Genomic DNA, 12400 nt, shown 5'->3' on the forward strand with positions numbered 1-12400 from the left:
TTACCTTCTTCTCTACCAACTACAGCTGTGTATGTTCTATTTGTGCTATTTTTTTTCTCAATAGCCTGACCACATTTGAATATAGCATTCCAGGTGAGAATACCTTTATTTATATAATGGTTTATTTTCAATGTTACTTTCTACCCTGTTCTTTATACATCCTAAAAGTGGAAACAGCTGCTCAATTCACAGTGAATTGAGTTGTCCAGGACTTCCAACCATTTTTTCTGAATGGTTACAAGTAACTAAGAACTCAGCTGTGTGTATGAGTAGTTAAATTTATCCCTTCCTATGTATGTTATCTTTGCATTTGTCAATACTTAAGTTTTTCTGCCACGATGCTGCACACTGGAGATGGAGCTACTAATTATGTCCCAAAAACACTTGCTTTACTCTAAGAAAAAAATTTACAGTGACAGTCATCAAATGCCTCTGTGCAAAAGCCAGTACATCTGATTTTTCCTTGTTTGAAGTTGATTATAAATATTGTGCAGTAACAAAGTGGAATTTTGCCAGTGATCGCAATTACGTAACAGAAATGCTTCCATCTTTTTCTCCTGAAATATGAAATCCCCCAATCTTTGTACCATTTACAGATTGACAATTTTAGCAAGTTACAATTTTTTCCTTTAGCTATGCAATTACCGTTACTGAAGTTACTAATGCAACCAATGGGAAAAAATGTCACCCAGTGATTGGTCAAATATGGAATCCCACTTCCGTTTATTAATTAAAGGACTTATGGACTTTTGTGAGCACTTTCAATTAGTTTTATTGAGTAGCCAAATCTTTTAAATTAGCACAGATAAAATAAGCATTTGCATGTGTTACAAATGACTTTTTACAGGAATAAAACAGTGAAAATTACAAACTGTAAAAAGGAGGACAAGTAAATCCTGTCTCAGATTCAGAAGGGGCAAGATTTATAACTTCATGCTGAAGATCTGTGTCTGAGTTTCAGAAAACAAGGATTTAATATTACAATATTATACACTACTTTACAAAATTAAATTTATAAGGATTACATCCCTAATAGTGAACAAAAAGCTTAAAATCACATTTGATGGTCCCTTATATAACAGCCATTCTGCATCTTTGATTATAAATTGTTAAGAAATTAACTCTGAATAAAAGAAATGTAAATCTTATTCTAGTTATTGCAAAATAGTCTATTTAGACTGATACTCAAATATATTAAATTATAAAAGATAATGTATACAAATTAAAATGGATGGTACTGATGTTGACTGAATTAACATTAATGTGTCAAACAAATAGTTAAACCTCAGAAACTAGAAAAATAGAGTATATGTGCTGTGGTAGGGTTGTCACATTAAGACAGAACAACCAGGACCACCCTTGCCTGTTTAAGATCTTAAAATAAACAAGTTATCCTTGACATTTGTAATACAGTGAGAAGTGTGGCATAGGCAGTTTACACACCGGTCTGCTCTGCAATGATGTAAGAGTAATACAAATTGAAGCAGCATGTTTTGTCCTCCCCTGCATGGAATTAAACTACACATTCAATATTGCAGAATATTTCTTAAATACAATATGGACATTCCAAAAGCATTCTACTTCAAATGGGTTCATTTGCTCGCTCGTTCATAAGTTTCACAGAGAAAAATATTAGGGCTCCTAACTTGAAATGTTGTTAGTTACTGTATTGGCATGTAGACTGACATTCATAACTGTTATCCTGGTTTACATAAAGCAAGTGACACTCTCTGAAACAGACATTTAAAAATGTGAGTTTATGGAATATAATGACAAAGTATGTGGTAATAATAAGAAAAACCCAAAGGCTTTGGGTCTGTTGTGAAATGCATGGATGATTTCCAACATCCTAGTGGATACATTTTATCATCACGTGCCTGGAGTGAGGAACCACTTAATAAATCTGTGGTTGTCTGAATGACTGATTCTCATTTAAGAAATAAAAAATTTAGGATTTAAATGTGCGTGAAGCCAGAAATAAAGTAATCGAGTAAATTTTAAAACATAATTTTCCCCTATGTACTTACAATATATTTTCACATTGACTGAAGATAATGCACAATCTTATAAAAAACTTTTGGGAAATACATTTCCACTAGTCATGTAGACACAGCAGGCAGGGTGTTTAAATAATCTTTGGGAGAAGTAAATCTGTTCCAAAATGCTCTTTTGAAAACATCACAAAAATCAGCACAAATGAGAGTGGCTTTTTTGTGCTCAAATTGCACAAGATGTTTCTATGAAGAAAGAGCTGCTTCTCCCCTGCATTGAGGTAACTCCTGTCAGTCAATTATACTGTAACTGGAGCAGAAGCAGACGAAAGGCTGCAGAAACTGTGATCCTACCAGATCCTGTTAAATCCTCTTTGCAAAACCTTCACAAGTTTACTAGCCTAGGCACAATATCTACTTGCCTACCTTTATAGTAAACATTTCACTCAATGAAAAGTTACTTGACCCCAACAAGGAGATTTTTGCAAGTCTCCTATAAAAGTGTATGAGCATTAACATGAACTAAAAGCAAATTAAAGTAGAAAACAATTTTTCCACATCACAGTTCTTCCATGGGCATATAAGGGGCAGAAATTGACTAGTAACATAAAGAGGAACAGCCTGTCATCTACAGATTGCTCCCCAACCAATGTACTTCAATTCCCATGTACTTTACACATCTTACATTTAAGAATACCAGCTTTCTATAAATCCAATTTCCATGTTTCATTTGTAGCACTTGCAGGTCTGTCAGTTAAATTAAAACATGTATATTGTGTGCACACGTCCTGGAATTAGGCTTGTTACATAGCTTCAATAAAAAAAGATTTCTGAGAACTTTAAATATATTCACTGAACTATAAAACACTTCCTACCAATGTTTTTTTTTTCCATTTATTTCAAGAGCAAAATGATTACTTCTACTTGGATTCAGTTTTAGATGTCAAACAAAATATTCAGTGCTGTCTCAAAAATATTGATAAATTAAGGATGAAATGCTACCACAGCCTCATTTCACAAAACAAATCATTTTATGGGCCTAACATTTAGTTAACCTATATTAGAGCAGAAATCTAATGTAACGCACAGAAAGGAGCAGGTGGTTTTATGCTTTTCCTTCTTCTCCCCCACTTTCCTGCCACTTAATGAACTATTATGACAAGACCAACTCATTATTTTTAACTACAAACACAAGGCTCAGTGTCACAGTCTTAGCCCATTTTTGCTGCCAGACCACTTGATTATAGTTTTCAGTTTACACAGTATGCTATGCCAACTTTGTCTTTCAGTTTAGGTACAAGAATATTGATGCATTTAAAAGCTTTTTAACAAATTACTTCAGTCTATCTCAATCCAGCTAGGCCAGTTTAAGCTACCTTTAGACCTATCCAACATAACCATTTCTAGAACATTACATTCTAAAATTTTCATAATTTTTTTTTTCAAACATTTGTTCATTTCACAATGAGTTGTTTCATTGCTACTTTAAGTGTACCAGGTAGCTTTCTTTTTTAAAAGAAATGTTCAATCTTTAATCAGTGGATATACTGTATCATAAAGACAATATAATTTCCCTGCAACTCAATCATATTGAGGTTTTAAATCTAGCAGCATCCCTCCCCTCTCCCCCCAAAAAAGCAAAACTAAAAGTTACAGAAATATACATTTTGAACAAAGAACTCCATTTTACAAAATGTATTTCACCCTTTCAATATTGCCTTTGCAAATGTACTTCATGCTGCAACTGCTTACAGTAAAAGCATAATTTGCAGCAAATTAAAGATACCCAACCTCTTCAAATATATTTTGATTTTAAAAGTACAATATTATCTCGTTGCACATATGATTCTCAGTTGTGGTCCTTTATTTGCTTTACTTTGAAATCACAGTGAGAACTTCTCATCAACTGCACCAGGCCACAAACTTAACAAAAGATATTACAAGCACAAGTGTTCTTTACTGCAGAAATTTTCATTAAGCAAGCGAGCCATACAACCCAGTGGTTCATTTATTCACTTGCTGCTGTATATGCAAGAGGAACTCATAGTATGATAAGGCAGATTCTGTTCTGTCTTCTATCATGTTCTGTAGGAAACTTGATTTCAGTGGATTTTCATCCCTTAGAAATAGAAATAAAATGACTTGAGTGAAATGAAACATTCACTAACCTCTACAGTACAGTATTTTTAAAGTTATAGGATGAACTAGCGTTTTGAAAGCTATTTAAAAATAAGTGCATCAACTGGTGAAGTGTAAATGAAAAGCCCGTACTGTAGGCCTCACAATCATTCATACCACAATATTGCTGGATAATGTTCACATTTAATTCACTAAAATGTCTGCTGTTAAACACAGGCAAGCTGGTTACATTTATAATGTAAGAGCCCCTCAATACCACCTGGTAGAGGGCCCACTCGTCTAAACTCCCATCAGGTCTGACACTTTATACGTTATCATATTATTTATCTGTAAAGAGTGTTGTGTAGTATCAAATGAGAGTTGGCGACATGGTAGCCAATAATCTCACTGTGATGTTTGTACAGACGGTATGTAAAGAGTAGTGTGCTGGAAATAAAATCCTAAAATGTTTTGGGGGCAGACTTGATAAACAAATTGTCCTAGACAAAGGCAGAGGAAGTTACTTGTCTGTAACTGGAGGTTCTTTGAGATGCGTGGTCCCTATCTGTATTGCACACAGGTGTGCCATGCACCTGAATCCTGACGTGTTTCTTAGCAGTATCCACGGACCCGCACCTCTATGGTGCATCCCCTCATGCTCCCAGCCAAGGGTATAATAGGTAGTGCCTCTCCAGTCTCCCTCTTACCGTCTTGGAATATAGTCCGAAGCAGAGGGAAGAAAGAGTGGGTAGTGGAATACAGATAGGGACCACATATCTTGAAGAAGTTACAGGCAAGTAACCTCTCTTCTTCGAGTGATGGTCCCTATGTGTATTCCACACGTGGGTAACTCACGAGCAGTGATCAGTACAGAGGTGGGTGTGAGGATGTCAATGGAAGCGTGGTCTGCACTACAGCCTAGCCTGCTATCGCTTGTGCAATAGTGTATTGCGTTGTGAACGTATGGACAGAGCGCCAGATGGCTGCACGACTTAGGTCTTGCCAGGACACATCCGCCAGTGAAGCCGATGTGGTGGCTTGCACTCATGTAGAGTGAGCTGTGACTCCATCAGGCGGGGGTACGCCAGATTGTTTGCAGCATTCACAGATGAGACCCATTTGGAGATTGGTTTGGAGGAGAGGGCTTGACCCTTGAACTGTTCAGTGATGTGCGAAAAGAATTGAATCCTGTGAAGGTAGAAAGCCAGTGCATAGCAGACATCAAGGGATTGTAGGACCCTATTAGTGGGGGAGGTGTGCGGTTTGGGGTAGAAAACAGATAGGTGGATGCACTGGTTTAGGTGGAATTCCAGCACTACCTTTGGGAGGAATTTAGGGTGGAGCCATAGGGACACCTTGTCCTTGTGGAATATAGTGTGAGAGGGAGGGTGACCTGTCATCATGGCTCCAAGTTCACTGACCTGCCTGGCTGAGGTTCAGGCTACAATGAATGTCACTTTCATCAAAAGGTGGGAGAGTAAACATGTTGCCAGTGGTTCAAAGGGTGACTTTGGGAGGACAGAAAAGATGAGATTAAGGTCCCATGGGGGTGTGGGCTTCAGAACTGGTGGAAAAGTGTTAAGTAAACCCTTAATGAAGTGGACAGTGGTGGGGTAGGTAAACACTGAGGTGCAGTCCGGGGGGGAGAGGGAGAGAGAAAGACACTGATGCAGCCCTATAGAGTTGATTACTAGGCCGGACATTTGAGGGCGAGAAGGTAGTCTAGGTCGACTGGTATAGATACCACACTCAGTGAGTGACCGTCACATTGAGCCCATACTGTGAAGCATCTACATTTTTCTCAGTAGCATGCCCTGGTGGATTCTCTCCAGCGCTCTGGGTAAAGATTTGCCACACTGAGGTGGAGCATGCCTGGTCTATCCTCGACCCTCATCCAAATACCAAGCTGTGAGGTGAAGAGGGCCGGGATTGGGATGCCGGATTCTCCCGATCTTATGAGACTAGATCCGGGAAGAGCGTGAAGGCAGAGCGGCGTTCAGGTGGAGAATCTGAGGAGATCTGTGAACCAGAACTGACAGAGCCAGAATGGGGCTACGAGCATCACAGTGGCTCTGTCTCAACAAATCTTGCGTAGTACTTGCAGCAGGAGGGGAATGGGAGGAAAGGAGTAACAGAGGTGGTCTTCCAGGGGAGGAGGAGAGCATCGCCCTGCAAATTCTTCCCTATTTCTACTATGGAGCAACAGAGGGACAGCTTCTGGTTCTTCAGGGTGGCAAATAGGTCCCACTGAGGGGTGCCCTGGTTCTCGAAGAGGTACTGTAGTGTGGCGTCATGTAGCTCTCACTCGTGATTGAAGTAGAGAGTCCTGTTGAGCGCATCGGCCAGAGAATTCTGGGTGCCTAGGAGGTATGTGGCTTGAAGCATTACGTTGTTTTTGATGCACCAGTTACAAAGGCGGACGGGCTCGAGGCAGAGGGAGGAAGACTTGGCGCCGCCCCGCTTGTTTATGTACACCACTGCTGCAATGTTGTTTGAGAGCAGTTGAATGTGGAGGGGCTGAATGAGCAGGAGAAAGGCCTGACACACTGAACAGACTGCATGGAGTTCTAGCACGTTTATATAAATCCTGCCCTCCCGTGGCATCCACGCTCCATAGGCCATGTGGTGCTCCCGGTGGGCTTCCCAACCCGTGAGGGAGGCGTCTGTTGTGATGGTGACCTGTGATATGGAAAGGGGGAAGGAGGTGCTGATCATCATCTTGGGAGGATTGGCCCACTACGTGAGTGAGGCTACCATGGTCCAGGGAACTATGATTATGACCAGCATATGGTCTGTGCTGCTTCTGTAGATGGAAAGGAGCCACACTTGGAGGCAACACATAGCCAAGGAGGGGGAAGGGGGAGGAGAGAGAGAAAGAGAGGGGCAGACCGTGGTGCGAGGTCTATGATGCAGGTCCACGATGATGGACGTAAGTATTGCGAAGTAGTCCACCATGAGGAAACCTCTCGCTGCAATGGAGTCAAGACGTGCTCTGAGAAATATCATCTGTGTAGGTATCAATACTGACTTTTCCTTGTTGACACAAATACCTAGAGATGCCAATAGAATGCTAAGGGTGAGGATCGCGGCAGCTACTTCCTGGCACGATAAGCACCACAAGGAGCCAGTTGTTAAGGTAAGGGTATACTGAGCAGCAGAGGCGGTGCATTTGGACTGCCACCACAGCGAAGACACTTGTGAACACTCTTGGAGCTGTCGCTATACCAAACGAGAGGACCTAGGGTGACCAGACAGCAAATGTGAAAAATCGGGACGAGGGTGGGGGATAATAGGAGCCTATGTAAGAAAAAGACCCAAAAATTGTGACTGTCCCTATAAAATCGGGACATCTGGTCACCCTAAGAGGACCTGAAGCTGGTTGTGTTGGTGTCCTACCCAAAAATGGAGAAACTTGCAGTGGGGCGGGTGAATATCTACATTGATGTAAGTGTCCATGTTGAGAGCTGAGAACCAGGCTCCTTGGGGGAGGGAAGAAATAATCTATGCCAGCGCTACCATGCAGAATTTGGATTTTCTGAAAAAGGTATTTAGCTCTTGAAGATCTAGAATGGGACAGCACATGGCACCCTTCTTCGGGACAAGGAAGTATGGTAAGTAGAAGCCTTTTCCCTTGCATTGAGGTGGGACAGGCTCTATGGCCCTCTCCGGGTGCAGATTTTCTCTTCTTTTTGGAGAATGCATTCATGGGAGGGATCCCCAGGAGAAGTCCAGGGGAAAGAGGAATCAAGGAGGTGGGAATGAGAGGAATTTTATGGAGTATCCATGGTGGATGTTCTCCAGTACCCAAATGTCCATGGTGATCTTGTCCCAATTGTGGGGAAATAGGGCAAGATGGCCCCCATAGATGGTATGAGGCACTGCACTGGCATCGGGGAAGGTTAAGGGATCAACATGCAAGTCAAAACTGAGGTTTTGGCTGCTGCTGGGAAAGGGTCAAAGAATTGGTTGTGGCGAAGGCAGGGAAGCGTGGCTGTTGCAAGCGGTGCCACTTAAGTGGCACGTTCTGCTGGCGTTGGTAGTAGGCCAGGTAAGGAGCATATGGTCAGGGACAGAATGGTTGTCTCTGCTGCTTGTGTCTCAGGGCCGGGGTGTATATACCAAGGGACTGTAGTGTGGCCTTAGAGTCCTTCAGCACATGAAGGGATTCATCCATTTTCTCATGGAACAACTTGCTCAAAGGGGAGGTCCTCAACTGTATTTTGGATCTCCCTGGAAAAGCCAGACGATTGTAGCTACAAGTCCTGGTGCATAATGACCCCGGTCACTAGAGAGCAAGAGGACATGTCAGCCATGTCTACAGACAGCCTGAAGGCCCACCTTGGCCATCAGTCACCCCTGGTCTACCAGCACCTGGAATTGCTGCTGTTGGTCTGGTGGGAGGAGCTTGTCCTTGAACTCTATTAGCTTGTTGTAGTTATTAAGTCATAGCAGCGCCTGGTAGTTTGCAATCTGTAACTGTAGTCCTGTTGAGGAATACACTTTCCTGCCTAGGTCCCTCCTCTTTTCCTTCCTATCTGGGGGAGCAGACTTCTATGGGTTCTAGCGTGGCCGCTCTATTGCTGAATGGACGAAAGCGGGGGGGGGGGGGAAAGGGAGGGAAGAGTAGGGAGGGGAGGAGGACACTGCCCCTTTAGCAGGCACGAAATATCTCCTCGCTGCCCTCTTCGGTGTGGCAGCACAGGAGGCAGGAGTGTGCCATATTGCCCGTGCCAGTTGAAGAATGGCCTCATTAATGGGTAGAGCCGCTTGAGAGGGCCCCTTTACAAGCCTTCTTAATTTGCTATCATTGGTATGGTTGATTAATGAGCCTTTTATTTTACCTCATTCTTAACTTGTCCAGGGAAAAGGGTCAGATGCAATGGAATTCAAACAAGAAAGGGAAAGGAAAGAAAAGCAGTTTTCGCTTTCCACTGGGAAGTGTGATTAAGCAGATTAAAAAGAAATTCTCGCAGTGATATGTCTATTAGAGTAACCATCCCAGTGCCAAGAACAAATTTTCTGTTAACAGTCCTAGCTTCCTTGCCTTTCACATTTACTTAGTAGAGATTTACTATCAAGGTAGTTGGGTCTTCAAGGGTTTTGTTAATTCATTTAGCTAGTAAAATATTTATTGCATCACTTATAAGTACTGGGCACATCGGGGTTGGAGAATGTCCAGGAGCTGATGTGGGTCCTGGACCTCCTCCAATGGAATACCCAAGTCTGCTGCTACCCTCTGGAGCAAGTCCTGGTACTGGTGATGGTCATCCGGCGTTGAGAGTGGGAGAGGAATAAGCACCTGGTCCAGCAATGAAGAAGCAACAGTGGGGACCAGCAGAGCTGGCGGTAACAGTTAATGTCTGCCTCTTCCTCATAGACAGATGGTGTCATTGGGCGAATGGGGGATGGTTGATAAGATGCCTGTGATGGTGCCTTGCATCCACAGGTGCCCATTATGGTCAGAAAGAAGGGTCCCTGGGATGTGGTGGGCCCCATGGGTAGCAGTACAGGCCTCTGCTGATGGATCATATACTGGGGGATAAGGCAGTCTGGGCCGCAAGTCTGGACTTCAGCAGGACATCAGAGAAAACAGGGGTTCTTCTCAGAGAACTCCTCGGACTCCGAAGACGGTTCCGGAGGGCTGCAATGCAGCAATGGGACAGGCTTCTCTGGCAGCAGCAGTACAGCTTTGTCCTCTGGAGTGGGGGTCCGGAGAGGAGAGGAGATTGTGGATACTGAAGGATCAGCTCCTCCATCGAAAAGAAAGGCTCAGATGTCCAGGAGTCTATGGTGTGCCTCTGGAAATGACAGAGGTCCCAGGCAGCATCTGCGGGGTTGGCCTATCTGGGAGGCACAGAGGCACCAATAGGATGGGCAGTGCACGTGCCGGTGAGTGTTTTGGATGCGTGGGTACCAAGGCAGTAATCAGTACCGTTGGATCTTCTTTGCACCTGTCCGTACCCTCCACACAGAGAAGCTTGGGCGCTGGTCTGGATGGATCTGCGCACAACATCTCACCTGACTTGGCTTGGCTTGAGGAGGAAATGCTGCACTTAGGAGGAGTCCACGACAGGGATGTGCTCTTATGCCCGTGAGAGTGTTTTTTACTCTCATGTCGGGACTTATTCTTTGTCATCAGCATCGATGGATCCAGGGCATGCGAGGTGCTCAGAGGGGCGCTCACCACCAGTGACAATTGCTGTACCAGGAGTTCTGCTGGTCCCAGATCCGAGTATGCCCTCTGTCCTATGGCTTCCTCCATCAACTACTTACGGAGTCAAAGCTTTGAGTTTCCTGGGTTCGGGGAGGGAAGGACTTGCAGGACTTTCTTGCTGAGGCCTGTAGTTCACAGAGAATGAGTGTGGGCAGGAAACAGTTTTTAAATCCCAGAATCCATGGTATAGTCCTGGGGCGAGATGAGGGGATAGGATGGGACACGTTCCCCAAAACGGGGGAAAAACTACAGTAACTTATCTATCACTAAAATGACAATATACAACTGTGTACAACTATATACACTGAACAAGGAGTGGTCGCTGACTTAGCAAAACTAAGGGCACAAAGGAACAGTGGTTTTGACTCAGGCCATGCCGCGGTAAGAGGGAACTGGAGAGGCGTTGACCTGCATTACCAATTATTTACTTGACTGAGAGCATGAGGGGGGACACCATGCATTTGCAGGTCAAGGGACACTGCTAAAAATACTTCTGAACTCAGGCACATGAGCACCCAACATGTGGAATACAGATAGGGACCATCACTCGAAGAAGAATATTGATTTGCCTGTCTATAATGTAAACTGAGCATGGGGATGCCACAGACAATGGGCAATTTATTTGTAACTGCAGTAAACACCAGTTATCAGGAGGATGAAGAAAAGCCTGGTGTTCGCACGCAGGAAGAGACCGCAGTCTGAATCCCAGTGTCTCATCCTGATTCTTGAGACAGACAATTAACATTGGGGAATATAAGGAAAAGCAAAAGGGCATCTTGTGATCCATCACTGAGGGAACAAAGAGGTCAGCGCTCTTTGCAACTATGAAGGGTGGATCCCCAACTATGTGGGTTGGTGAGGCTGAAAAGCAATTGTAGGTGAGAACAAAGCTTGGCGCCTACTATGGTTATATGCAGACTTTTAGAAGCATGTTATTCTTTTGTTTATTTGTAACCACTTTCTATTTCTATTATCTGCTTAGTATCACTTATTCTTGTTTTATTATAAATTCATCTCAGTGCTATTATACTAAAGTAAGGTGTGCATCCTCAGTTGAGCTAATAGCCTGGGGTGTATTCTGTCTCTTTGGAGACAGTGGACTTGGTATTTCTGTGGGCATATAGTGACAAAGCCTGGATGCTGCAGAGGAACACTCTTCCAGGGGATTCAGGAACTGAAGTACACCAAGAGTTAGCCTGCAAGGCAAAGTTTGGAGTGGCAGAGTCCTGAGGAGTCTGTTTGGCTAGCTAGCAGACGGGGGGGCAGGAAGCTGTCACACAGTATAGCACCAATAGATCTCTTGCCGAGACAGATGGGTAACAAGGTGACTTACAGTTCTGGATGCCCTGAGAAAGCATCAAACCTCCACAAATTAAAATATGACAAAACAAGAAAAGTTAAAATCACATGCCAGGTTTTCAAGCATTTACAATTCACACTATGCGCAACTCTTACAAATCTTGTGTGAGGGCAATGCAGTATAGAATATGTCACTACAGTGGCTGACATGACTATGCATGCATGTCTGCAAGTATGACCATGCATACTTGTGTATTAGAGTTGTCAAAAAGAACTTACCTTATTATATACAGTATAGGGAAGAATGGCCTTTGCTCTCTCAGCCAAGAGATAAAAGCTATTGTTCTGGTAGATTCAGCTGTTTCAAGTTCTGGAAGATGCGTCTATTAGACAAAAGTTATCATTAATACATAGTATAACACACACTGTCTTTAGGAGACAGAGTTAATTTAGTGTTAATGAAAAGGACCAAGCATCGTAATCAGGCATAAAGCAGGCACAGTGAGTATGAAACTGTTCCACATACCACTGCAATTTCAGTCTCAGATCATCCTTGAACAAACTATCAATTGTGCCAAACTGAATATTGCCTTTTGGCTGTCATAACTGGGACTACATTAACAGATTCATTTTCACTTGTGACCTAAACTAGGATTTGAATTTTCCAGCAACTGAGGGCTGGTGAGCTAACGCACTCTCCTTCCTGGTCCCAATATTCTCAATCTGCTCAGACTTTTACTGGATCTAACTGATGGTTATCAACTTCTATTTATTGTGG

At 43.2% G+C, this 12400-nt stretch overlaps 1 protein-coding gene across 2 annotated transcripts in view; it reads right to left on the minus strand.

Annotated features, from left to right (window-relative positions):
• Positions 1 to 752: 752 nt before the first annotated feature.
• SEC24A (SEC24 homolog A, COPII coat complex component) overlaps positions 753 to 12400 on the minus strand; it is a 51705-nt gene continuing 40057 nt past the window's right edge. For both annotated transcript variants that reach the window (XM_034779931.1, XM_034779930.1), the window contains exons 22-23: positions 11902 to 12005; positions 753 to 4110 (exon numbers count right to left, since the gene is read on the minus strand). In XM_034779931.1, coding sequence (XP_034635822.1) covers positions 3996 to 4110; positions 11902 to 12005 — 219 coding nt within the window. In that variant the 3' untranslated portion in view covers positions 753 to 3995. The remainder of the gene's footprint in view (positions 4111 to 11901; positions 12006 to 12400) is intronic.

The sequence above is a fragment of the Trachemys scripta genome, chromosome 8, assembly GCF_013100865.1.
Source record: "Trachemys scripta elegans isolate TJP31775 chromosome 8, CAS_Tse_1.0, whole genome shotgun sequence".
Lineage (NCBI taxonomy): Eukaryota > Metazoa > Chordata > Testudines > Emydidae > Trachemys > Trachemys scripta.